This window comes from Hippocampus zosterae, chromosome 8, assembly GCF_025434085.1.
Source record: "Hippocampus zosterae strain Florida chromosome 8, ASM2543408v3, whole genome shotgun sequence".
In the NCBI taxonomy this organism is placed as follows: domain Eukaryota; kingdom Metazoa; phylum Chordata; class Actinopteri; order Syngnathiformes; family Syngnathidae; genus Hippocampus; species Hippocampus zosterae.
In genome coordinates, this window is record NC_067458.1 from 2546521 (window position 1) to 2571921 (window position 25401).

The 25401-nt window shown below is 42.2% G+C and overlaps 2 protein-coding genes across 5 annotated transcripts in view; both read right to left on the minus strand.

The window, feature by feature from the left end:
- The window catches only part of LOC127605701 (uncharacterized), a 368389-nt gene that overhangs the window by 171696 nt on the left and 171292 nt on the right, over positions 1-25401 (minus strand). The gene's annotated exons all lie outside the window — the stretch shown is intronic.
- Positions 1-25401, minus strand: part of tut4 (terminal uridylyl transferase 4) — a 113434-nt gene that overhangs the window by 76227 nt on the left and 11806 nt on the right. For 3 of the 4 annotated variants that reach the window (XM_052073314.1, XM_052073312.1, XM_052073313.1), the window contains 5 exons: positions 22625-22713; positions 15055-15106; positions 14624-14693; positions 2372-2498; positions 2045-2164 (listed from right to left, as the gene is read on the minus strand). In XM_052073314.1, coding sequence (XP_051929274.1) covers positions 2045-2164; positions 2372-2498; positions 14624-14693; positions 15055-15106; positions 22625-22713 — 458 coding nt within the window. The remainder of the gene's footprint in view (positions 1-2044; positions 2165-2371; positions 2499-14623; positions 14694-15054; positions 15107-22624; positions 22714-25401) is intronic. The other variant, XM_052073315.1, reaches the window with a different exon arrangement.

The following is a 25401-nucleotide window of genomic DNA, read 5'->3' on the forward strand; positions in this document are numbered from 1 at the left end:
AATGGGGTGCAGAGCCTTCAGCCGCTCTGCCCCCAAACTCTGGAACTCATTTCCTCCCAACATTCGTAATATTGACTCTCTTTCCTTATTCAAAACCCAGCTCAAAACCCACCTATTCAGACTTGCCTACCCGCCTTAAATCTTTCTTTACTCAGCCGAGTAAACGAACGTTTCCTGGAATGCTTTACCTGTTATCATGCTAAAAACCTTCCGCTAACTGCAGCGCTTATTGGAGAGAAGGAGAGTTAATTCGCGCTATCAATGGGCATCGAGGACTTTGAAGCGTCCTGTGGCTGGCTAAAAGTCTAGTGCACGGCATCAGCTGAGCAACGCTGTCTTGGGTGGCGATCGAGGTCGAGATCGATCAAGTTTGAGACAGTGAGTGAGTAAAAAGAAAAGCCACAAGGTCTGTTACTCGTCTCATTTTGTAGCAAATAGTCCTAAATTAGTTTTTACCGTATTTTGTTCATATACTTGTACAGTGTACTGCAGCTTTTGTGTTATAAACAAGTGTTTGGAGCATACTGTATATTTCATTGCTTGTGTTGTTACACATGTATTTTGTTCACATACTTGCATGTTCCTAAAGGACATGTACCATAGTCATATTCCACATATGGAAATTCTGTTATAAGAAAAGATTGGACAGCGCAAATATGATTCCTTACTAGAGAATACTTACTGTTTATAATGTAACCATAACTCCTTTTTTAATAAGTAGCATGCCCAAAACTCTTGAGGGCACACAAGGAAACAGACCTAAACCAATTTTTCTGGCGATTTATCACATCATGGACAGGGGAGTTCATTATAGTTCATTATAAAGGCTAATGAATAAAAAATAACAATCATAATAATAATAATAATTAAATTATGTGAAGTAAAATTGTAAATAGTACTGCGATTTATCCATTGTGTTCATATTGTATTTAATTGAAAGATGTTTGTTGTTTTTTTTTTTTTCTCCTTCTCCTTTCTTCTTTCTACGTACATTCTTGCTGCTGGAGGCTGTAAATTTCCCCAGTGTGGGACGAATAAAGGATATCTTACCTTATCTTATACGTTATTGGAGTGCAATTTGTGGTTCCAACTGTTTTTTTTTTTTTTTAACTGATGCATTTTAAGGGTCTAAAGGGCTCTTGAGTCTTACATCGGTGTGTTGGCATGTCACATAGATGAAGTAGCCATTGGGAAACAAACAATAGCTCAAATCTCAGGTCACGGTTTGATCTCTGCAATATTGTAAGCAGTGAAATCTGGTGATTGATTCTAAAGGGTAGAAAATATAGACTCTCGAATTAGGTCAGCATTTCACCATCTGGTTGGACTATACATTCTGAGAACCACCAATATCATCATGTATTAATAACCAGGGATGAACAGTAACATTTTGGGATGGTTCTCAAATGAGCACCAAAGGTTGTTGTTTGGACTCATGGATGAACTTACATCATATTGTTAATGTCAAATTTTGTCATATGTCTGTCACTAAATATTTTTTTCTCTTTGTTCCCCTTTAATGTTTTTATTTCCTAATTCCAGCAACATTATACCTGGGCTACACAATGGCAGCTTATTAAAACACAATTTACGATCAGAAATCATATTTCACACAACTGAGTTGCATGGCCCGCGCCCATTCGAAGAGTTAAGTGCCTACTACTGTGACTTGCAGTACGGGACCTTGTGATCAGTTAGCTTAGCACAGTTGTCTTGGTCAACCATCACCAGTCAACTCTATTTTTGTTGGCCCTTGGAAGCATTCGTCGCGGTGTCTGATTTGACTTCGAAATGAGGCTGGCCTGACCTATAGTGCACAAAAGTGCAATGACAGACTTGAACTGGAGTGCGGTATTCAATTTCCAGTTCTCATGAGCTATTTCAGTTATGTGGAGTCAAGCCGAGTGCACAAAACAAAGAATTTGGATGATGAACTTCACTCTGGCTGTAATTGAGACTGCGTCTTCCTCTTCGTTCTTCACACTGCATTTTTTTATAATCAACGGGACTGTAGTAGCAGGAAGTTATGCTTTACAAAACATACCCAATGGCCCAGGTAGACAGGGAGAATTGGCTCTTTTCTCTGCTGCAAGAAGAAGATGACCATGAGAGCGAAGGAATATGAGGGGATTCCACCCTCGGCTTGACAGTCAATGTGACAGAGCTGCAAATAAATAAAGCCGTTGACATTACGACAACATGACCAAATGAAAATGCAACAGAATTATAGTCAACTGTATTTTTTTTAAACTTTAGGCAGAAAAATTTACAAGTTAGGCATGAGTCAACATAACTCAACAAACATCAAGGATTCCAGTACAGTTATGTCGATTTTTTACTTTTACTACCGTTTTGTCATTTGTCTACTCACCCTTGCCCAGTACCGGAAAGCCAGCACCAGGGGAACCAACCTGGGTTCCAGTTTAGCCAAGGCTGCCATGTGATTTGTCGTGAGACAAGCAACATCATTGCCTGCACTCACTTTGCAAATCAATCCACTGTAAATTGAACAAAAACAAATGTCAGATTTCATGATTAACTTGTCAAAAGTGCCGGTAACTTTGTTGAATTAATATTGTGAAATTCTTGCTTTCGTTCTTTGGTTTTTTTTTAAATGAAACAAATATATTTGCTGGTTATGTACATTTCTCTTAATAGTCAACAAGATTTCCAATTTTCTTTAATCAACAATTACGTAATTATACATAATAGTAGGCTGTATACTAATCTGAATTGCACTGAATAAACACAACATAATGATGGTGACATTTATTTTTTGGAATACTGTACACCAGCAGTCCCCGGGCCGTGGGCCGGATCCGGTCCCTGGGTCATTTGGTGCCGGTCCGCACAGAAAGAATAAATACTTTAAACTTTAAAATATTTGTCAGAAGGTGGAGTAATGCTAATGTTAACTGTCGGTCGAACTAATGATGACGTGTGATAGATTATTTCGTCAAATTGATAGAAGATTACACATGCATGTCTTGGGAAGAAGATGTCAAGCCACATCAATACTGACCTGTATTAATGATTACCAGTAAATTAATCTTTGCAGTGTGAGATTGGAAATCATTCTCTGATTTTGTGGTATGCTGTATTCATGATGCCATACGAGTACACTATATTTTAATCCATTTATTTTGTTGAACAATCCTGATGTTGAACACAGCTGCTGATGTAATGTTCATTGTTAATGCGTAGTTTTCAAACATTTACCCTTGAAACATTATACCTTTGAGGATCAGAATTCTTGATTATGAATATCGGTCAAAATAGAAAAATGGGTTCGCATGATTTACGGAACCCAAAATTAGTTAACCTGGTTTCCCATTGGGTAATCCGACGGAATCGAAAAACGGTGACAATGAATTTCCAAAATCCTCAGGCCTGCTACGATACATATTTTTTCACCATTGTTGTTTTGATCTCGCGTTAATATCGCGTGATGAGATTTCCGTTCTCGCAAGACGAGATTGGTGAGATCGACCTTCACCTCGCAGAAAGCAGACAATCCCCAAGTTGTGTAACGTTAAAACAAGTGTTGTGAACAAGTTTCTTGCAGAGATATCACAGAGGAAGCAGCTAAAGTTGGATAGTTGTATGCGAAAATAATTTGACTTTGAGAAAGCCTTGCATCATTGGAAGCAGAGTCAAGAGAGGAGAATTTATGAACTCAAAGACTGAACCATGGGATGATGTAAGAACTTCTTGAAGAAATCTTGTATGACTGAATTATTTAAATGTTTGCAGCATTTGTTTATAAGAAATAAACCAATTATCAATGCATATTGTATATTGTTGTGGTTTGTGTTATTATCATATGCAATTGAATAAGTAGACCATTCCAGAATTCGAAATTTGGGACGCTCTAAATGCATAAGGGGACTCTTCTGATCAGCGAGTGGACTCGCAGGGGTTAAACTGTAAAATTATCATTTAAACGCCCGCATATAATTTATCTTGTGATTTCCTCTTTTGATTTTCTGTTCTGGTGCATTTTTTGCTCTTTTCTGAGTACCAGTGATCATTAATTTCCGTTTTTCGGAAGCTGTCTTTGAACGCCTCGAGTCGAACGAGAGAAGATAACGCACGGAGTCGGATGCAGTCGTGTCTGTGTTTGTAGAGACTGTTAAAAACAAAAATAAGGTACATGTTAAGACAGGTTATTGGCCGATAGTTGGATGGAACTGCACCCTTCGAGGGATCCTTCATGATCAGGATCGTTCGCCCTTCGGTTAGCCATTCTGGGTGAGTCCCATCCCTCAGCAGCTGGTTCATTTGTACTGCTAGTGCTGTGAGTTTCTTTAGCCAGTAGGTGTGGACCATGTCCGGGCCTGGTGCTGTCCAGTTCTTCATATCTGAGACTCTTTCCTGTATGTCTGCCACTGTTATGGTAACTGGGTTCTGTTCAGGGAGGTTGCTGTGCTCCTCTCTCAGGGTCACCAGCCATTGTGCACTGCTGTTATGTGCAACTTCCTTCTCCCATATGCCTTTCCAGTACCTTTCAGTTTCCAGTCTTGGTGGGTCAGCTCTGTTGTTAGGACCCTGCCACTGAGCGTACACTTTCGCAGGTTGTGTTGCGAACAGCCTGTTTATTCGTCTGGCCTCATTCTCTTTCGTGTACCGCTTTAGGCGACTGGACAAGGCTTGGAGCCTTTGTTTGGCAGTTTCGAGTGCTTCAGGTATGGTCATCTGGATGTACCTCTCGGGTATCGGCCTTTTCATCACATCTCTCTGGGCCTCCGTCAATTGACTCACATCTTTCCGGGCCGCCTTGATCTTAGCCTCCAACCATCTTTTCCATGGTGGGTAACGTATCTCATGGCTTCCATGGTTGCTCTTATAGCCCAGAGTCTCCAGGATCACTGATGCTGAAGCGTATATCAGCTCATTGGTTTCTGTGATCGTTACGGTAGGGATCGCCCTCAGTGCTGCATTCACACTTTCTATGAGACTTTCAGATGGTACTTCACATAGCCGTTGTAATCGGTTTCTAGGTTGCCCAGCTTTCATTCTCGCCATGATCTTAGCTTTCAGGTCAGTTGCTGCCTCGCTCAGCATTCATTGGGGCTGGCCACCCAATCTCATCATCTGCATTCATTGGGGCTTGCCTCCCAATCTCTTGTATGACCTCTGATCTGGCAGCCTGGGGCCCTTCGCCATGGAACCTGCGTTGTACCTCATCAATCTCAAGTTGTGACAGCAGTTGCCGTTTGTGGATGTTGGAACACTGAGCTACTAGTTGTTTCGTGGTCAACCGTGACTGTGGGTTTCGAAGTAACCATTTAGCCCACATTCTCTGCATGTAACCCTAGGGTTGCTTGAGTAGTAGCATTCCAACAGAGCCATGTTATCGCCTCTCGCCCATCTCCGCTTTGTTCCAGTAGCCCATTTTTCATCAAGGTGCTCTGGTTCCCCAGCACCTGACGCAGACCTTGTTTGGCCGGGCGACGTCTGAGCCGGCATGTCATTCGTTTTATTGTCTCTCATCATTGTATGAGGTAGGCATTAGCGTGAAGGATCTTGCCCAAGGACCCACACTGGATGGTGTTATGTGCTCATTTTTGCCCCAAGCGGGATTCGAACCACCGTCTCCCGTATGCCAAACCGATGCCTTACCAACTGAGCTATCCTGAGCTATATATATATATATATATATATATATATATATATATATATATATATATATATATATATATATATATATATGCTCCAGCTTTCATTTTGATCACTTTTACCCTCTCTTCCAGCATCGGAGCTCTTCTTATCTTAGCTGCTTGACATCCAAAGGTCCGTTTTGTAGCCATTTTAGCAATGCAACGTTCATGCTTCGTCTGAATCTAACAATAACAAATACTTCCTGGACCCGGTGACTTTTCTTTCCACCATCTCACTGTCTCTAACTCCACCTCCCCTCGATCGCCACCCAAGACAGCATTGATCAGCTGATGTCATGAAATGAACTTTTAAAGCCAGCCACGGGATGCTTTGTAGTCCTCGATGGCCATGGTTAGCACGATGGAACTCGCCTTCTCTCTAATTAGAGCTCCAGTTAGCGTAAGGCAGGCGTGTCCAAACTTTTTGCCAAGGGGGCCAGATTTTATGTGGTAAAATATCGGGGGGCCGACCTTGGCTGACATTCTTTACATTGAACAACAATATTGTTCAACAAATTTTAGTAAGCCAGTCTGTTTCACATTTCCATTTTTATTTTAATTTCAACGATCTTAAGAATTTCTTTTGGTTCATTTGAAACAGGTATATCACATGCAACTGCTTATTCACTTGACTTTTTCTTAAACAGAAGTCTCCTGAGTGCAAATTGATTGATTTAAAACATAAAATGTATCACCATGACTTTTCAATAGTCACAAAACCTTTGACTCGAATAACGGGGAAATGAACAAGCAATACACATATCCACAACTGCAAGGATCATTTGAAATATGACATACAAGTCAATATAAACACGGAGTGATGTCTTGTTAACTCGTGAGTGATGCCCTCTAGTGTCTAAATGCTATTACTCATTTAGTGAATGCTATTACTCATTTAGCCACTAGAGGGAAGCAGTACTCTATGAAACATCACTCACCAGTCTACGAGACCTCAGTCAATGCAACACGTGTTCCATTGCGCCCAAACTGCGGGCCAGACGGCACTGATTTTATGACAGGGGCCGAGGGCCGGATGAAATTCGACCGTGGGCCGGATTTGGCCCCCAGGCCAGAATTTGGACATGCCTGGCGTAAGGTTTTTAGCATGATAACAAGTAAAGCATTCCAGGAAACGTTTATTAGACTGTCCGTCAAGCCACAAGTAATTTACTCTGAGCAGCTAATCGGTTGCGCGGTAAGCCAACGGCTGAGCAGTGATGACAGGGGTGGGAAAACTAGAACCTGCGGTCCGGATCGGGCCCGTTGGTCTTTTTAATCCGGCCCGCCGAAGGTTGGTACACAATTAAGGTTCGATGTAAATGATTCATTTCATTTGGACTTGTAATGACAGGCATTTCTACGCCAGGTGGCGCAGTTACTTGAAGGTGCAGAGCACAGAGAGGGAGGTGGAGACGACGCGTAAGCCCGCAGTAGCGCCAACTCAAGCAACTCCCGCTCGATACAACGTAATAAGTGTGTCCGACTGTCCGCGCCGCTATTTCTATCTTTGGATCCAAAACAGCGACATGCAAGAGACTCTTTATTGCAGTGAGTTTTACTGGAATTGCGAATATTTTTACATCCTGTAGATCATGGCATCCAAACGAAGAGGAACAGTAATGGCCTCGGAAGAGAAAGTGAAGTATATCTGATTAAACAAAGCATTTTACAAAGTACGAAACATTCAGAAGACGTTTGGAGTTGGAAAGTCTCTGTTAAGGAATTATTACTAACCATGGAATTAGTTGGCTGGTCTCTCGATGTAATTGACAAAAAAAATTTTGACGAAAAGAGCGGGCAGTGGGGAGCCTGCTTGCCCTCCGGGGACACTTGCTGCCGGATACGCCCTGGATCCATGGAGAAAGTGGAGACCGGTGTGCCTGGCAGTACTGTCCACGGAGGATGTGGAAGACATCTGCATTATTGGCCTTTTGATAACAGGTATGCTGCTGTTTGGTGTTGGCAGCTTGCTGTTCTATCGCAAAATTCAACCGACAGGCGCGGCTCTATTGGAAGTGAAGAAGCTGCCGGTCACTCTGGATGGCTTGGCGCGAATGTCCAACACTCAGACTCAAGCGGTGACTGAGCTCAACCGTAATATTGTTGTGGTTTTGGAGCGACTCCGTGCAATCGACAATACCAGGGAGAATGTTGGAATCCACGCTGCGGAAGGAATTTTCTGATTCGACTGATCAGCGCCAGTGAGGAGATACAGACCAAGGACTCAAGGCTGTCTGGAATTGTTGGCGGCCGTCTCTCCAAAACAAACAACGCTATCTGGCCTTTCCCCTGGATGGAAGTACGCATGGAGTCTAGGGCCCCCACCAACACCCCCACCCCCTCCTTCTCGGCCATGGACTGATAAGCCGGGACTGTCTTCATGATGAGCAGACCTCGACAAAGCAGCTATGACCTCTACACGTATACACATACACAACTGGACAACCACATGCGCATACACATCCTTGTTATCACCGTCTTCATGGCTCCGATTCTTTTTTCCCCCGTGACGTGGTCGATATGCGGAGCGCAACGGTGACTGTGCAGCTGGTCATTCTGGCCGCATCGCGGTCACCCCCCCCGTCCCCTTCCCATTCATCCTCCCCCTTATACATGTTATGTCTTGTGACGTTTTGTACCTGTCATATGCTTATTTATGTGCTAGGGTCTTTTTTTATCCTGGACTTAAATTATCCTCGGAAGAGGATAGTTCGAGCGTGGTTGTTTTTCCCTCTCCCTACCCAGCGTTTTTCCTTTCTGAATTCTGGTTGTAATTTCCCCATTGCGGGACAAAGAAAGGATATCTTAATCTTATTCCGCTAGAAATAGTAGTCGAACATTGTTGAGGAATTTCACCTTGCTATGACAACTATTGACACTAGTCTCTTTCCTAAACATCTGCTGAAGTACTTAAAACAAAGAATGTAGTGTGAAGTTTAGATCATATTTCCCCTTGGTTAATTAACAGCCCCCGGAGGGTTTTCTTGCCTCCACCACCTTGTAAAAGTCCCTGAAGGCTGTCAAGTGCCCTTGAAGAGGAACCCTAATCTCAAGATTTGTGGCCAGCAGCAGTGGGTCTGTACTTTGTCATCATGTCAAGATCGAACTTTGCTTGACTTTCTTTGTTTCTGATTTTCACACAAGGGGATGGACTGCCCGCCCCTAATTAACATACTATGCCTATATATATATATATACATGTGACTGCATTTTTTTCTAGGCTTCCTGATGAAATCTGAGACTCACAGGAGCCCGAATCGATTCGTGTTGCGTTCTGATAAACTGAAGAAAAGACGACGTGGTGTTGGGTCTTCTTCCACCTTGTAGAGAGATAAAAGAACCTGTGTCCAAGGAGGGCCAAGAGCAAATTGACAATTCCCATTCCTCAAAAGTCTCAAATCTACGAGACTTTGAAAAACGAGGAAGCGATACTTGCTCAGTCCGATTCTGGCCATTTCCATGCTCAGAGTGAATTGCTTGCGGCTCGACGGACAGTCAAGTAAATACACGTTTCCTGGTAAGGTAAGGCTGTTTCCTGGTTTACTGTTATCGTGCTAAAAACTTTCCACAAACTGGACCACTAATAAGAGAGAAAGCGAATTCCATAACACTAACTATGGGCATCGAAGACTTCGAAGCGTCCCGTGGCTGGCATAAAAAATTCATTGCACGACATGAGCTGAGCAACGCTGTCTTGTGTGGTGATCGAGGAGAGGTCAAGTTCGAGACAGTGAGTGAGTGGAATGAAACCACCAGGTCTTTTACTCGTGTCATTTCGTCGCAAATAGTCCGAACTATGTTATATTTTGTCACCTACCTTACTGTATGCTGCAGTTTTGGGGAAATATATTGTTGCACTTTGTTGCATGTGTTGTCACACATGTATGTTGTTAACATAATTGCACGTTCATACAGGACATATACCACAGTTCTTTCACTCTTCTCTTTCACCCGGCCCACCTGTCAAATTTAGAAATCAATGTGGCCCCCCGAGCCAAAAAGGTTGCCCACCCCTGAGCTATGAGTATGTTGGGTTCAGGAAACTCGCAGCTGTGACCGAAATAAACATCGTTCTCTATATAAACCAGTGTGGTGGTTAATGTTGCCGTTTCCGAACGAAGCAGTAGAGTTCGCTGTTGGATTAGACTTCATTGTAGTGAATGTCTTTGCGAGGCAGGAGCAGAGAAAATGATTCCGTATAACGCAACAGGGTTTTTTTTTCATCAGATGGGGGGGCAGGATAATGGGTGTTAATGTATGAAGATTTTTTTCATATTAGGGGGTATTTTCGCCCATGTGGGTTTCGTTCTAGAGGAACTGTAGTGCTTTATGAAAGTTTGCATATACAGGAAAGAGTCTCAGACATGAAAAACTGGACAGCACCAGGCCCGGACATGGTCCATACCTACTGGCTAAAGAAACTCACAGCACTCCATGCGCGCATAGCAGCTCAAATGAACCAGTTACTGAGGGATGGGACTCACACAGGATGGCTGACCGAAGGGCGAACGATCAAAACCTGGATGGCACAAAATTTCTTGAAATTCAACGAAAAGAAGACTAAGGTGATATTGTTTGGTCCCAGTGGCCCTTGTACATTCCATCCTGTAGACTTGGGCCCCCTGTCTCCTTATCTGAAATCAACGGTCTTAAACTGGACAGTGATTTCAAACTCGATCTGCAAATTGGCGCCGTTGTTAAATCCAGCTTCTTTCACCTTAGACAGCTGGCCAAAATAAAACCTCTCCTCTCGCATGAACACTTTGAGACAGTAATTCATGCCTTTGTCACATCCCGGCTCAATTACTGCAATGACGTTTACTTTGGAGTCAGCCAGTCCTCCATTAAGCGCCTTCAGCTGGTCCAGAATGCCGCTGCTCGCCTCTTGACTGGTACTCGTAAGAGGTAGCATATAACTCCTACTCTGGCATCCCTTCACTGGCTCCCCATTCATTTTAGAGTTATTTTCAAGATCCTCCTCTTTGTTTTCAAATCTCTGAATAATCTCGCGCCACCTTACCTCTCTGAGGTCATCCGCCCCTACACAACTGCCCGGCGCCTCAGGTCTGTGGACCAGACGTTATTAGAAGTACCAAGAACTAAACTGAGGCTCAGAGGGGATCAAGCCTTTTCTGTTGCTGGTCCCTCTCTCTGGAATGACCTCCCACTAAACATTCGGCAAGCCTCCTCGCTGCCCATCTTCAAAGCCCTCCTCAAAACTCACTTGTATTCTTTGGCATTCGACTCAGCATGACTTAGATTTGTTCTTGATTTTACTGTTTGGTGCTTTCTACCGCCTTTATTACCGATTTGTCTTACTGTTTATTGTGCATATAAAATTGCTTCATGTACAGCACTTTGTATGCAGCGATGGCTGTTTGAAAGTGCTCTACAAATACTGTTGACTTGACTTGACTTGTTGATCATGAAGGATCCCTCAAAGGGTGCAGTCCCATCCAACTATCAGCCAATAACCTGTCTCTCCACAACATGGAAGCTCATGTCAGGCATCATTGCGGCTCAGATAAGGGTACACATGGATCAGTACATGAGCGAAGCACAGAAGGGCATTGGTTAAGATGCCAGAGGAGCCAAACATCAGCTCCTGGTTGACAGAAGTCGCACAAGACTGCAGGTCCCGACATACCAACCTGTGCACAGCCTGGATTGATTACAAGAATGCCTATGACTTTGTGCCACTTACAAGGATCACTGAATGCTTGGAGTTGTATCACGTGAACAGGACCCTAAAGACCTTTCGTGGTGAACTCGAGGAGGATATAGAAAACCATACTTGAAGCCATTTACCCAAGTGTCCATCAAATGTGGCATATACCACCAAGGTGATGCACTCTCCCCACTGCTGTTCTGCATAGGACTGAACCCCCCTAAGCCAAGTAATCACCAAAACAGGCTACAGATCCATGCGCACCAAATCCAGTAGACACTTAAACAGCTTCTTCCCTCTAGCCATTAACTCCTTAAACAGTCACTGACATAGTCACTCTTCTTGCACCACAAAATGGTACTACAAAACTACTGGTATACTCTAAAATGGTTCAATGATTTTGTTGTTTACGATGATACTAGTGCAGCGTGTTATACCGGAGACAAATTCCTTGTGTGTTCTACATACTTGGCCAATAAAGATGATTCTGATTCTGATTCTGATACCGCCTCAGGAATGGAGCTACAATCAATCACCTCCTCTACATGGATGACATAAAGCTGTATGCGAAGAGCGAAAGGGATATAGACTCCCTGATCCACACAACCAGGATCTACAGCAGTGACATCGGGATGTCATTCGGGCTTGAGAAATGTAATCGGATGGTAACTAAGAGAGGCAAGGTAGTCTCCACTGAACGGGGCTCAGTCCCTGAAGGAACAACAGCAGACATTGAGGACAGCGACAAGTACCTCGGGATACCACAAAAGCCAATTGCAACCTCAAACTGGCAACAAGGAAAGCGGCTACGGCCAAATATCTCCAGCGGGGGAGGCAAGTCCTCAGAAGCCAGATCAATGGCAAGAATAAGACCCAGGCAAATAAACAGTTATTCCCTGCCAGTGATCAGATACCCTGCAGGAATAATAAGGTGGCCAGAGGAAGAGAATGTTAAGACCCGAAAGCTCCTAACCATGCATGGAGGGTTCCATCCCAAATCCAGCACCTTGAGACTGTACGCAAGCCGAAAGGAAGGAGGCCGGGGACTAGTGAGTGTGAGAGCCACTGTCCAGGATGAAACATCCACGCTCCATGAGTATATCAAGGAGAAGGCTCCAACAGATAACGTACTCAGAGAATGTCTCAGACAATGGGGAACAGAGGATGAAGTGCTGGAAGAGGGACCATCATGGGAGGACAAGCCCCTACACGGGATGTTCCACCGGACCATAACTGAAGTGGCTGATCTCAAAAAGTCCTATCAGTGGCTAGAGAGGGCTGGCCTGTAGGACAGCACAGAGACACTCATCCTGGCTGCTCAGGAGCAGGCACTGAGCACCAGAGCCATTAAGGCCCAGATATACCACACCAGACAAGACCCAAGGTGTAGGTTGTGCAAAAAAGCACCTGAGACGATCCAACACATAACTCTAGAGTGTAATATCTGGCACGGAAAGCCTACATGGAATGCCATAACCAGGTGGCGGGCATAGTCTACCAAAACATCTGTGCAGAGAATGGACTGGAAACAACAAGGTCAAAATGGGAAACACCTCAGAACGTGGTGGAACCTGCCTGTCTCAACACAATGGGGTGCAGAGCCTTCAGCCGCAGTGCACCCCATCATCTGTGCGGAGTATGGACTGGAAACCCCAATGTCAAAATTAGAAACACCTCCGAAGGTGGTGGAGAATGACAGAGTGAAGATCCTGTGGGACTTCCAGACACAGACTGACAAGATGGTAATGGCGAACCAACCAGATATCGTGATCATAGATAAAGGGCAAAGGAAAGCCGTTGTAGTGGATGTCGCGGTCCCAAGTAATGGAAACATCAGAAAAAAGGAACATTAGAAACTCGAGAAATACCAAGCGCTCAGAGAGGAGCTGGAGAGAGCCTGGAAGGTAAAGGTGACAGTCGTGCCTGTGGTGGTCGGCGCACTCGGGGCAGTGACCCCCAAACTCGATGAGTGGTTGCAACAGATCCCGGGGACAACATCGGCCATCTCAGTCCAGAAAAGCGCAGTACTGGGAACAGCAAGGATACTGCACATAATCCTCAAGATTCCTGGCCTCTGGTAGAGGAACCAAGCTGAATGGGAGACGGACACCACCCGAGGGGCGAGACGAGGATTTAAAATAAAAAATAAAAAATCATATGTCTCGTAATGAAATGTTTTTAATAAAAGCCAATTTACTGGTCACACGGGTGTGTAAATGAAGAATTTACGTACACTGACCCAAATTATTTTCAACAAAATGCATTTAATGACATTTTGAAGCTTATGTATGAGTACTATGCCTCCTAAATGTCTCGAGAATGTAATCGAGAAATTACATTACGTCTTTTGGAGAGGGGAACCAAAAAAAATAAAAACATTAAAAAACTGATCACATGGTTGCGGCGAACACAGTGTAGAGGTGCAGGGTACCATTCCGGCTGCCGCCTTCCTGTGTGGTGTATGCAAGTTCTCCCGGGCCTGTGTGGGTTTTCTCCAGGCACTCCAATTTCCTCCCAAATTCCAAAATCATGCATGGCAGGTTAACTCATTTACACCCTTTGACGTATAAATATGTCAATTAGCGCATATCCGCTCCCTCCCCATGACGTATTAATACGTCAATCAAGTTTTTTCATGGGGCAGGGTGCAAGAGAGTCTGATGTAACTTCTCACCAAAGGATTAGGCTTGACGGCAATGTTAAATAGCAAAAAAATGGCCATGATGATGGAAATGATACTTGAAATGCATGCTTTTACAAAAAGCTCATTTCTTTGGATTTCTGCAGAAAATCAGCCTTTTTCATAAAACTTAGCGGTTTTCTAATGCTGATTGCCAACGAACGGAGAAAGATAGAAAAACTTTTTTTTTCTGCTAAAAGAAGAGAGTCTCACCTTTCTTTTGACAGGTTGCATGTATATATAGCCATAGAACAAAAACTTCTGTGGGCCTTGCAAATCAGTCAAAATTTAGTAAAATGTGAGGGATTGAGGGGATTGCTCCAGTGAAAAGGGGTGGTATTCAATGAGTTAAAGGAACACTCTAAATTGTCCCTCGGTGTGAGTGTGAGCGCAAATGGTTGTTCCTCGAAGGGTGCCCTGCAATTAGCTGGCAACTAGTTCAGGGTGTACCCCACCTACTCCCCAAATACAGCTGGAACAGGCGCCAGCACGCCCGTCGCCCCCGTGAGGATAAGTGAATCAGAAAATGGATAGATGGATGAATGACATGGTTGACAAATGAGCACACCCTCGGAAACAAAAATGAAGGCAGAACTGGACAGAGCTCTCACTGACCTTTTGACATCACGACAGATGATGGCAGGAACTTTGGCATGAAAGTCTGACACAACCTCTGAAAATTCAGCTAAAAAGAGGAAGAATTACAGTTAATGAAGTCACACTACCCCACAATAGATTCAAGCAGTAATCCAGTCACAACTTTCCAAACAAATTTTACATGAGAGCTTACTTATAGAACAAGGAAGTTGATCATTCTTGAATGTCAATGAATGATAATTATACTGTGCACTCTTATTTCAAAAATGAATTTTGCACACAAAATCCCATGATTTCATCTTTTTTTTAAAAATGTATTTGTATTTATTAAAAGTCAGACATCACATTCATAAGTATTCACAGCCATTGCCATGAAGCTCAAATACGTTGACTTATATATTTAATCATACATTAAGCCTGAAATAATGGCAAGTTTGAATAAAACTTACTGCTGTTTTTCAGGATGTCAAGCACTTGAATCAGGACTTCTGGTTGTGTCATCTAGATGCAAAAGCATTGCAAAATACAATGTGTAAGACTTGGAATGGTTGCAGAATTGTATATAAAAGAAAATGAAGGCCATGGCAGACCTTGTCAGTGAACATCCAAAGCAGCTCTGTGCATTGACATAATTCAATTATGTCATTAACACACCAGTATAGGTGTGTTGCAACAGGGAGATTTGGTTGGACAACATGCAGGACAACGGCTCCGCGGGACCTGAATTTGGCCCCCTGCACTAGACCATCAACAGTTGCAATATCCATCCCAGCATGTGAAAACTCATGTCCTTCATGGCCCACATTCAAAGCAGCTGACAACATTGGAAATGGAAGTGCTGTGACCCTGCCCAAAGAAAATGATCCACATGACACGCCAATACTCCTGTGATCTCAGACTGCTTTATTTTGCCAATAGAATACTGTAGGCTGGGTCAACATGTGACATTTATCACCAGACTTCAGCATGAGCTGCTTGACTTTGACTCTGTTGTGCCAATAGAGGAAACCGTCCGCAAGTCCATACACACATATCTTTAGCTTCTATAGAATAGTGCTGCTGGCCACAACAGCTTCGGGGGGGTAAATATCTCTCTCGAGGTCCATTCCCTGAAAAATGGCAGACTTGGTGTCCATCGAATGAACTGTCCATTTGTTTTCAAATGTCACAGCTAACAGCTGAGTGACTCTGATGCACATGGAGGAGAATCTTTATGTACTGCATGGATATTGTCGAAACCTCTCACCACAAGGCGAGTTTAAGGACAATACCATTAGATGTTTCTTTCAGTGCACAAACCCACCTAGTAGTAACACATTTTTGACAATTGTGAGTAATTCTCTTCATAAACATTGTTCTTCCAGTTTTCACTATGTCTTATGAAGACTACAGTGCCATCCTGACAAATAGATACAGCAGGACCCTTGCACATCTACAGTGAAACTCCTCTACAACGAAATCGTGTTTGCAGCAAGACATTTTTCACAACAGGGTTTTTTTCACTGTAACAAATTTGACCTCAGATGTAAACACACACCCACACAAACACAAACGAAGGTGTCCCACGCACACACAATCGTATGTGTACTCTTTATTTTTATTCCAAAAGCGCATAAGTATGAGCACACACTTATTTGACACTTCATATCGTCAGTGTAGAAAGAAAATAAGGGAAAGAAATGGTGAAATTTCGGATCAGCATTCACTTTCACCTACATCAATTTCTTAGATAATGTCTTTTATTTTGCTTCCTCCGTCTTTCATTTCGATCACTTTTACCCTTCTCTTCCAGCGTCAGAGCACTTGTCTTAGCTGCTTGACATCCAAAGGTCTGTTTTGTAGCCATTTTAGCAATGCAACGCTCATGCTGTATCTGAATCTCACAATAACAGATACTTCCTGGACCCGGTGGCTTTTCTTTCCACTATCTCACTGTCTCCAACTCGATCGCCACCCAAGACAGCTTTGCTCAGCCGATGTCATGCAATGAACTTTTAAGCCAGCCACGGGACACATTTGACTGTCGTTGCTGACATTCCCGGGGCGCTTGTGTCTTGCGCCTGAAGTAGGCTGCATTTTCACAGCCTCGCTTTGTTCAACGAAAAGGTTGGTGCTGATGGACAGTCTGCGGCTGGATGGATGCATGGATTGAGGAGCCGACGATGAGAAGAAAGGAGCGTCAGAGCAGAGCGCCCATGCATATGTGGAACTGGGAGTCGTGACTTGGTATTGTCCAAGGGACAGGAGAAGAGAGCCAATCTCTCTTTCTCGTTAATGGACGCTACAGCTTCTTGTTGCTTTCAAGCTTAACTTGTAGCAGACGTGTGCACATTGCAGCATGACGTCTTTGATTTACTGGTGAAAAGGACTCTTTGATTCGCTTCTCTTTCATCTTTAACTGCTTCAGACAAGAAAGTGTATGCAGTAAAGTGGTTAAGATTGCACGATTGTCTGTGTCTCTTGCGCTGTTTTGTATTATTTTTTATTAACTTTTCTTCTGATAGCGGCGCGGACACCCGCAGCGGCTCCCTCTTGTTTTATGTTGAGAGGGAAGAAATTTAATCTGTGCTGTATGATACATGTTACACATACAGTACATTTGACAATAAAGTTCTATCCAATCCAATCCTCGATGGCCATAGTGAGCGCGATGGAACTGGCCTTCTCTGTAATTAGCGCACCAGTTAGCGTCAGGTTTTTAGTATGATAACAAGTAAAGCATTCGAGGAAACGTTCGTTAATTTGAATGTCCGTCAAGCCATAAGCAATTTACTTTGAGCAGCTCATCGGATGCATTCCACTCTATCTTCCACGAATGTAGCTACAATACCTACACACATTGACAGTGAGGTCCCTCTTGGCCAATCGGAGGCCAGGATGATGCTCGGTAAGCCAATGGCAGAGCAGCTATGAGTATGTTGCGTTCAGGAAACTCGCAGCTGTGACCGAAATAAACATCCTTCACTATGTAAACCAGTGTGGTGGTTGCTGTTGCCGTTTCCGAACGAAGCAGTAGAGGTCTCTGTTGGATTAGACTTCATTGTAGTGAATCGTTTAGCGAGGCTAGAGCAGAGAAAATGATTTTGTATAACGCAAAAGGGGAGTTTTTGTCATATGGTGGGCAGGGGAATGGTGTTAATGAATGAAGATTTTTTTTCCCCATTAGGGGGTATTTTCGCCCATGTAGGTTACGTTCTAGAGGAGTTTTACTGTACTCATTTATAATACACTGTCCTGTGGTTCAAACTTCTGATCTGTAGATCTCAGTCGCTTCTTATTCTCTCTGAGCACTCCACCGCTGTGAAAGCTGTTTTGGAAACATGTAATGCAGCTAAGTGTTGCCCTCATCAAGTACTCCTATTAGTATGCTCTAGAGCAGGCAGTTTATCAACTCATACAGACGTAAGATTGGGACTGTGTCCAAATACAAGCTGGTGTGGACTCTCACCATGCACATTGATCATTCTGTTTTGTCATGCTGTGTCTTTCCACCAGTCCATTGCTCCAGGGACTGTATCCCGCTGTACTTTTTGCTTCGATGTTGGATTCTATCCACCATGTCTCTAATCTGTTCATTATTGAACTCTCCACCATTGTCCGTGTAGACCTATTTGGGTGCACCGTGGATACTTATCCACAAGTGAATGAAGGAGCTGAGGATCTCCGGAGGTTTCTTGGTCCTCACAATGTTTTCAGAGTTAAATTATATGAAGTGATGAACGATGTGGAGGTAACACACAGAGGTTCCAGATCTTGTAGATCCATTGCCACTGTCTCATTGTATTCAGAGGCTAAGGGCTTCCCACCGCAGGCTTGGGCTTGGTCCTGTGGTATTTCTGGTATATCTCATAGTCACGAATGAGCTCCCCCAGAATGACAAAATAATCTGTCAGTATTTACGGAGCTTTGAATGAGCCTCTGCATCCGGTCTGCAGAGGCATGGCCAAACTGCTTGTAAAGTTTCAGGGGTGTTTTTCTTTTGAAGACATCTCTGTTGTGACGACAAGGACTTCACTGGTATAATATTAAACTCCTCCACACTTTCATCTTTTGTCAACTTTACTTCATTCTTCCAATGAGAAGAATCTTTGGCCCAATGGTTACATGCTTTGGCAACCAGCACATTGTGTTGGCTTATCATATTTGTTGAGTGGATTTGATCTTAATGTTGCTACGGCTGCCCGCTCTTTCCCCGGTACTGCAGGCTTTTGATCAGTGAAAAAAAGCTGTTTCCTGTCTTGCTGCCATTGCTCGCTGTGATTTTTCCTAAAAAAAAAAAAAAAATCACGCCAGAAGCGCTACGTGTTTACTCTTTTCCTCAAGATACGCCGTATCCAGGTTTTTAATCGCTAACACAGCATCAGGCAGTCATCCGATTGTATCTTTGCTCGAAGTCTATTATATAGCACTCCATGGACACAACACAGTATTTGGGTATCGAGTCAAAATAGGAGTACCGTATTTTCACGACTATAAGGCGCCATTAAAAGTCTTAAATTTTCTCCAAAATGGACAGGACGCCTTATGGTGCGGAGCGTCCTTTATATGCGCTGAGTTCCAAAATCTGACTGACAGCCGACACGCTGTTTATATAGAGAAAAGGCGGAAGTGACTGTGGCCAGGCATGCGGGAAGAAGTTGGCCAATCAGGGAAGGGTGGGCGTGTATATATACATATATGGAGAAGGAGAGAGAGAGAGAGAGAGGGAGAGAGAGGACAGGCAAGCTAGTCCGCCAATGGTGAAGGGTGGGCGTGTAAGTGCTAAAGGGACGCCGCCTCAAGCCAGTACCAACACTTGTATAGAGTGTGGCAATGTGTATTGTTGCAAAACGACTCCGGTTTTGGTTTCTAAGAACCCCTGAAAATAAATTTGACAAAAAGACACGCCTACGAAGCTCAGTTCAAACTTAAAGCCACCGGTTATGCTTTTGGCATGCGTGCCCATCTCACAGCAGCGGTGAAAAAAACAAGTCAAGCCAATGAACTCTGAGCTTGCCGTTATTCCCGGAGGGTTGACTAAAGAACTCCAACCGCTGGACATTGGCATCAACCGGGCGTTCAAAGTAAAGTTGCAAACGGCATGGGAACAATGGATGATCGGTGGCAAACACAACTTTACAAAGAGTGAGAGGCAGCACTTGGCGAGTTACGCAACAATACGCAACAACGAGAGGGAACGCGGCGTTTTTGATGGATTACGGTACTTGCACAATTGTTCAATTCTTTCTACACACACACGCGCTGATACAGAGGATGAGGACTTTGATGGATTTCTGGGTGATGATTGATCGATAAACGTGAGAACATTGTACGATGGCTAAATAAAATACACCCGAACTCAGTTCTGCTTTCGTTGCCTTTTTAAAAATGTGTTTTTATCTTATCTGTATGTCTTGGCATGCTACCGTATGCTTCAAGCTAACGTGTTAGAGTGCGCGCATGCATGCCGTATGTTTAAGCTGGCGTATGTTTTACCACTGTAAAACTGCGGCCATTAGTACGATGCGTCCTGTGTATGTGTAAAATACAGAAATGTCACCCATTAATGAGACTGCGGCCATTAGTACGATGCGTCGAATAGTCGTGAAAATACGGTATGCTTCATAAGCGCGGTCTTGTTCTTCTGTCAAAAACACATGTCCTACGAAGCGAGAAGTGTTTCCAAGCTGTTGTCAATATGTGAATCATCCGCGGACATTTTCAAAGCAGTCTTTCTGGCTCTTGCTTCGAGGCCCAGCACCGCCGCAAGCGGCTGCTTTTTTTTGTCCAAGTCCGAAACAAATCTCCAAATACTACCTTTGTTTTTCCAGCACTAATATGGCCTCACTTCCGTCACATTTCTGCGATACTCTGTAGTTGAAAACCATCCTCTGCTACCATGAAACTTTAAAAGCCACCGCAGAGGAAGGTTTTGCATCCAGGTTTTTTTATTCCACCACCATCAACACTGTAACTGCCAAAACACTTACAGTCTTGCTGGTGCTCACGATATCACAACAATTTGAGCCCTCAACGAAACAAGTGGATAAATTGTTACAATTGTCATGTGACTCAATGGACTGCCGTGATTCCAGTCAGTCGGTGCAGTGTTGCTGTGAGCAAATAAGTGGACATGCACAGTGAGGGAGGACGCTTACGATAATGTAGCCCAGCAGTGGCACACTGGTTGAGAATCACTGATCTATCTATGCCTGAATTTTCTCTATTTACGGGCCAACCTGGTCCCTACAATCTGCAAATACTCAGGTCCGCTGTATACAAATACATAGTGCAGCAATATTTATTTGTATTTTATCTCCTTTAGGATATTTAGGATTAGAGCAGTGGTTCTCAATTATTTTCTGTCATGCCCCCCCCTAGGAAGAGGAAAAAAATCGCGCCCCCCCTACTCCTGCGCGACTATAAATAGGATCATTGGTCTATAAAATTGTAAAAGTACACCTTTGCATAACACTGTAACCTTATTAACGTACAAGAGAATAAAAAAGAAAGAAATACGGCCCAATTTACAACAAAGAACAGCTTTAGTAACTGGAACAGAAAAGATTTCAAGTGCATCTAAAATTCAAAAATTACATTAAATCATTAATTTAACTTTAAATATTTTTTGACTGACCATGTCAAACCATACGACACTGAAAAATAAAATTACATAAAATCAATAACTAATAATGCATTCAAACTAATCACCAACATTATCTCAGGAGCACAATATTTTTAAAAAAAATCTTTAACGTGTAAAACAAAAATATATAAAATGATCTGTGCTTTTTCTTTTTTTAATCAAAGATGATGTCTGGATTAATGGCTACAATGAGCACGTTTTGCAATGCACAGCTTTTCGAAGCGAGGTTTGAAGCAGGACACAGCAACTCTCGGCTCCTGCTCAATGTGCAGCCGGGACCTGTATTTTAGTTTACTGAAGTAGCAGTCACAAAGCGGCATGATTGTTGGCAATATTAAGAACGTTTTCGCTGGAAAAAAAACTCTAGCAGCTTATCAGCGTGACTGGGGTGTAATGTCTTTAAGTGGCGCTTTAATTTATTTCGCTTCATGCTGTCCACAACCAACATTTTTAGACACAGTAAGCTCACCAATCTTTCCTCGTCTGCTACCGTAGTAACTGTGAAGCCAAGTGCTACATACGCCTCGGCTTATTTCCTCCCTTAGAATGCTCCCTGCGCAAACTCTGCCAAGGAAAGTGCCACTGCCCCCTAACATAGTGGAGGTGCAATTGCACGTTATTTTAGGACAGTAAAAAAAAATAAAAAAGCATATTCCACAAGGTCAAACGTGTCCCCCTTGACACAGCCTCGCACACCCCCAGGGGAATTTGAGAAACATTGGATTAGAGTAATCTTAAATGTAAATTTCCCCAGTGAGGGACAAATCAAGGATATCTTATCTTAATGTAATTCAAATGTAATTCAAAGCATTCGGATTACATTACTTCAATATTATGGCGCTCAGATTAAGTTACTACTGCATTTTTTTAGCAGGTAACTAGTAATTATACCTTAATATATTGTTTTATTCCAGGACCGTGATTCTCAACCAGTGTGCCTGGGCACCGCATGCTGTGAGAGCTCTCCATGTGTGCCCGAGAAATGATAACATTTCAATGAATGGTCAAAAAATTATTCATGACAAATAATTTATCTTTGTTTATCAATCTCTGCCAGCGACTTACTGTGACAGCGAGAACTAAAAAATGATCTTGTCTGACATGGCAGAAAGTATACAATTGACATGTATCCATTTTTGTATGCTTGTTGTGCCGTGAGATTTTTCAAACTAAAAAATGTACCTCGGTTCAATAAAGGTTGGGAATAACTGTTCTAGGAAGCATGCTGCAAAGTACTGTAAATGGATAGTCAGGACAGCATCCCACTTTCACGGAGTTCTATGTAAAAAAGTAAAAGAGGTACTTATCACCACATCCATTAAGGCTCCAATGCTATGGTGCAGAATCGCTGTATAAAAAGTGTTAGTTGCTGTGACTAAAATTGACAGACTTACTCTGGATGGGTGGATGACATCAATGTTGATATCACTCGTCTTGAAGGCAAATCGGGTAAGGCAAGAACCATAGAGACTCAGAGTGCAAGCTGGACAATAAAGGAGAGCGTACATTAAAAATATATTAAGGTGTATAGGACTTTTCAATGTGCAACAGACATGAAATGTGTATGAGGGATTTTTAACAGCTGTGAGCACCATCCTACAACAACCCCTGGCAAAAATTAAGGAATCAGTCTTGGAGTATATGCTTATTCAGTTGTTGAATTTTGTCAACTTACCAACAGTGGTTGGTATCTCCGGTTCCTCGAGAGCCATATCTTTCCTGTTTTAGAGCTCTCCCTACTCCAACACACCTGATTCAATTGATCATGAGCGTTTCGGGCTTCTACAGAGCTTGTTGATGAGCTGATCGTTTGAATCAGGTGCATTGGAGTAGGGAGGAATTCAAAAAAAGACGGGATATGGCTCTCGAGGAACCTGAGTTCCCTACCCCTGCTTCAAAGAAACAGTAAAAAGAAATCAAGGAAAAGTGGAAATGTGGTTGTCAGAAACAGTTGATGAGAGCAAGCAGAAGGGCACCAGGGTTCCCACTCTTCCACTTGCTTTTTATTTATGGACCTTTTAATGAGTTTTGTGGACCAATTTAGCCCATTTTTAAGGACTTCTTCTCCATTCAGCAGCGGATTCACGGTGGATTTAATGCCCGCTCAGCTATACACGGGCGGAACAGAAAGCCACATATCACTGAGACCCAGCAGAATAACAGTGGATACGGCCACATTGATAGATAATATATTTATAAATAAGATTGATCACAAAAAGGAAAGTGGACTTCTCATAACTGATATAAGTGACCATTTACCAGTCTTTGTAGTCCTACACAATTACTTTGCTAGAAAAACAAAAACAATAACCCACACATCAGAAATAAGACTTAGAATCCAACATTCCATCGCAGCTTTCAAGCTCGACCTTGACAAGCAAAATTGGTCTGAGGTCTACACAAATGATGATCCAAACACTGCGTTTGAAGCATTTCAGTCAACCATAACCTCCTTATACGATAAACATTTCCCAGTAATTAAAGTCACCAGAAAGTTCAATGGACAAAGTAAGCCATGGATAGCAAAAGGCAAAGAAAATGCATGTAAAAAGAAAAACAATCTATACAAATCGTTTCTAAAATCCAGAACTAAAGAAGCTGAAACAAAATATAAGACTTATAAAAACAAATTAGTAAACATTATAAGAATTAGTAAGAGAGACCATTTTCATACATTTTATTAGAGCAAAATAAAAGCAACACTCAAGAAATCTGGAAAATCTTAAATCATGTAATTAGAAATAGCTCTAATAAAGTAGATTATCCGGAGTATTTTATGAAAGACAAAAATACCATTTTTGAGGAAACAGCAGAAATAGCAAATGAATTTAATGAATATTTTGTTAATATCGGCAGTAACTTAGCAAAACAAATTCCCGATCCAATAAACTCTTTAGAAATAGATAAATACATGGGAAAAAAATCCTTCCACAATGTTTCTTACTGCTGTGAATCAAAATGAAATATTAAAGATTGTAAAAACATATCAAAGTAAAAAGTCAACCGACTGTTTTGATATTGATATGTCAAGAGTAAAATATATTATAGAACTTGTGGTGCGACCCTTTACATATATATGCAACCTGTCATTTAAAGTCTGTATTTTTCCATCAAAACTGAAAACAGCTAAAGCTATTCCAATTTTTAAAAATGGAGAAAGACAATTCTTTACAAATTATAGACCTACATCACTGTTACCACTATTTTCAAAAATATTAGAAAAATTATTTTCTCGCAGACTCGATAACTTCATAGATAAACACATGCTATAAAGTGAAAATCAATATGGCTTCAGAGAAAAACGGACCACCTTAATGGCAGCAATGGAGTTTGTGGAAGCAATAGCCACTAATATAGATAATAAAGAATACACGGTCGGGATTTTTCTCGATCTAAAAAAAGCTTTTGATACGATAGACCATGCTATATTATTGAAAAAATTAGAGAGATATGGTATCAGAGGCACAGCATATAAATGGATTGAAAGTTATTTAGAAAACAGATATCAGTATGTGCAGTTCAAAAACAAAAAATCCAACTTACTGAAGATTATCCATGGAGTGCCTCAGGGGTCAGTGATTGGACCAAAACTGTTCATTTTATATATAAATGATATCCGTAGTGTGTCAAAACAATTCAAATGTGTCCTATTCGCCAATGACACAGCCTTTTACTGCTCTGGAAAAAATATGAAACAACTCCTGAAAATTGTGGAAAATGCATTGACAAAATTAAAAAACTGGTTCAACAGAAATAAATTATCTTTAAATTTAACAAAAACTAAGCTAGTTGTTTTTGGCACGAGACCAATTAAAGACCAAGTTAAAATAAAGATAAATTCAATTGAAATAGAACGAGTCTATGAAAATAAGTTTCTTGGACTAGTAGTATCTATTACTAGTCCAAGAAACTATCCTGGAAGCCACACATGGATAACATAAAAAGAAAAATATCCAAAACTATCGGGATACTCCACAAAACGAAGGATGTGTTGAATAAGAGCTCCTTGTATACATTATATTACTCATTATTACTCCCATATCTGACCTACTGTGTAGAATTTGGGGAAAAGCCTGTAAAACAAACACACTCCCTGTTTTAAAATTACAAAAAAAAGCAATCAGAATAATCAACAGGTCGAAATATATAGAACCCATAAATCCAACATTCA